This window comes from Propithecus coquereli, unplaced genomic scaffold, assembly GCF_000956105.1.
Source record: "Propithecus coquereli isolate 6110/MARCELLA unplaced genomic scaffold, Pcoq_1.0 Scaffold82, whole genome shotgun sequence".
NCBI classification, from domain to species: Eukaryota; Metazoa; Chordata; class Mammalia; order Primates; family Indriidae; genus Propithecus; species Propithecus coquereli.
The window spans coordinates 3910698-3911797 of record NW_012154396.1 but is presented as its reverse complement, the minus strand read 5'-3'; the positions used below and the strand labels follow the sequence as shown (position 1 = coordinate 3911797).

Here is a 1100-nt window from a genome sequence, read left to right as displayed (position 1 = left end):
TAAGTAAAGTAAGTTGTTAAAGGTATTTTTTCTATTACTGTATGAATAGTCTGAACATATATTGTTGTTTTAGACTAAAAGTTAAAAGAATAATGACACAGTTATTTTTGTCAGGGTGATCGTGGAGACCCCGGGCCTGCAGGTCTGCCAGGCTCTCAGGGTGCCCCTGGAACTCCTGGCCCTGTCGGTGCTCCTGGAGATGCAGGACAAAGAGGAGATCCGGTAAGGAGGGAGTCAATTTCACAATCACAGTTATGAGTATGGATATACTATGTTATTTTATAAGCTACATATATGCATGTATACGATCATACATGTGCACTTCATTAAGGACTTTAAACAAAGAATGATAAGCAGCCAATTATGAATTAGTATATATTTTTTAATCTTAAAGGACAGATTTGATTTTTAATAGACATTCAAAAATACTGATGCTTTGACTTCTATCATTTAAAAATGCTATAATTTATATGAAATATAATAAGCATGCATCATGTTAAATGTAAGCAAGTAATGTCTTATTGTATTCAACTAAAGGGATCTTTTTTTATTTCAAAGTATTATGGAGCTACAAATGTTTTTGGTTGCACGTATTACTTTTGTAGTGCTTGAGTGAGGGTTAAAAGTGTGCCTGTCACCCAGGTAGTGTTCATTGTACCCATTAGGTAGGTTTTGCTCATCACCTCCACATCTCCCCCTCTCCCCACTTGATTTCCTTTGAGATTTACTTCCCTCTATGCACATGTGTGCTCATCAGTTAGTTCCAATTTAATAGTGAGTACATGGGGTGTTTGTTTTTCCATTATTTGGATACTTCACTTAGGATAATGGTCTCCAGTTCCATCTAAACTGTTGTAAAAGGCACTAAGTACTAAAGGGATCTTTATTCAGTGAAGTGAATGGATAAAATCGACTGTAAAGGTGTCATTGGATTTGCAGTGAGCAGATTCTTACCTACATATGAACATTCACCTGATTTCAATTAATTAACCATAAGAGCATACACATAGAAACACACATATGTATTTAAGCACGCAACTACAAACACATATTTTTGACATCCTATATCTATAAAATATATGCATATCATTTTACATACC

The 1100-nt window shown here is 34.9% G+C and overlaps 1 protein-coding gene across 1 annotated transcript in view; it reads left to right on the top strand.

The window, feature by feature from the left end:
* Nucleotides 1-1100, top strand: part of COL5A2 (collagen, type V, alpha 2) — a 169406-nt gene that overhangs the window by 156205 nt on the left and 12101 nt on the right. Inside the window, exon 37 of the mRNA XM_012663640.1 lies at nucleotides 115-222. Coding sequence (XP_012519094.1) covers nucleotides 115-222 — 108 coding nt within the window. The remainder of the gene's footprint in view (nucleotides 1-114; nucleotides 223-1100) is intronic.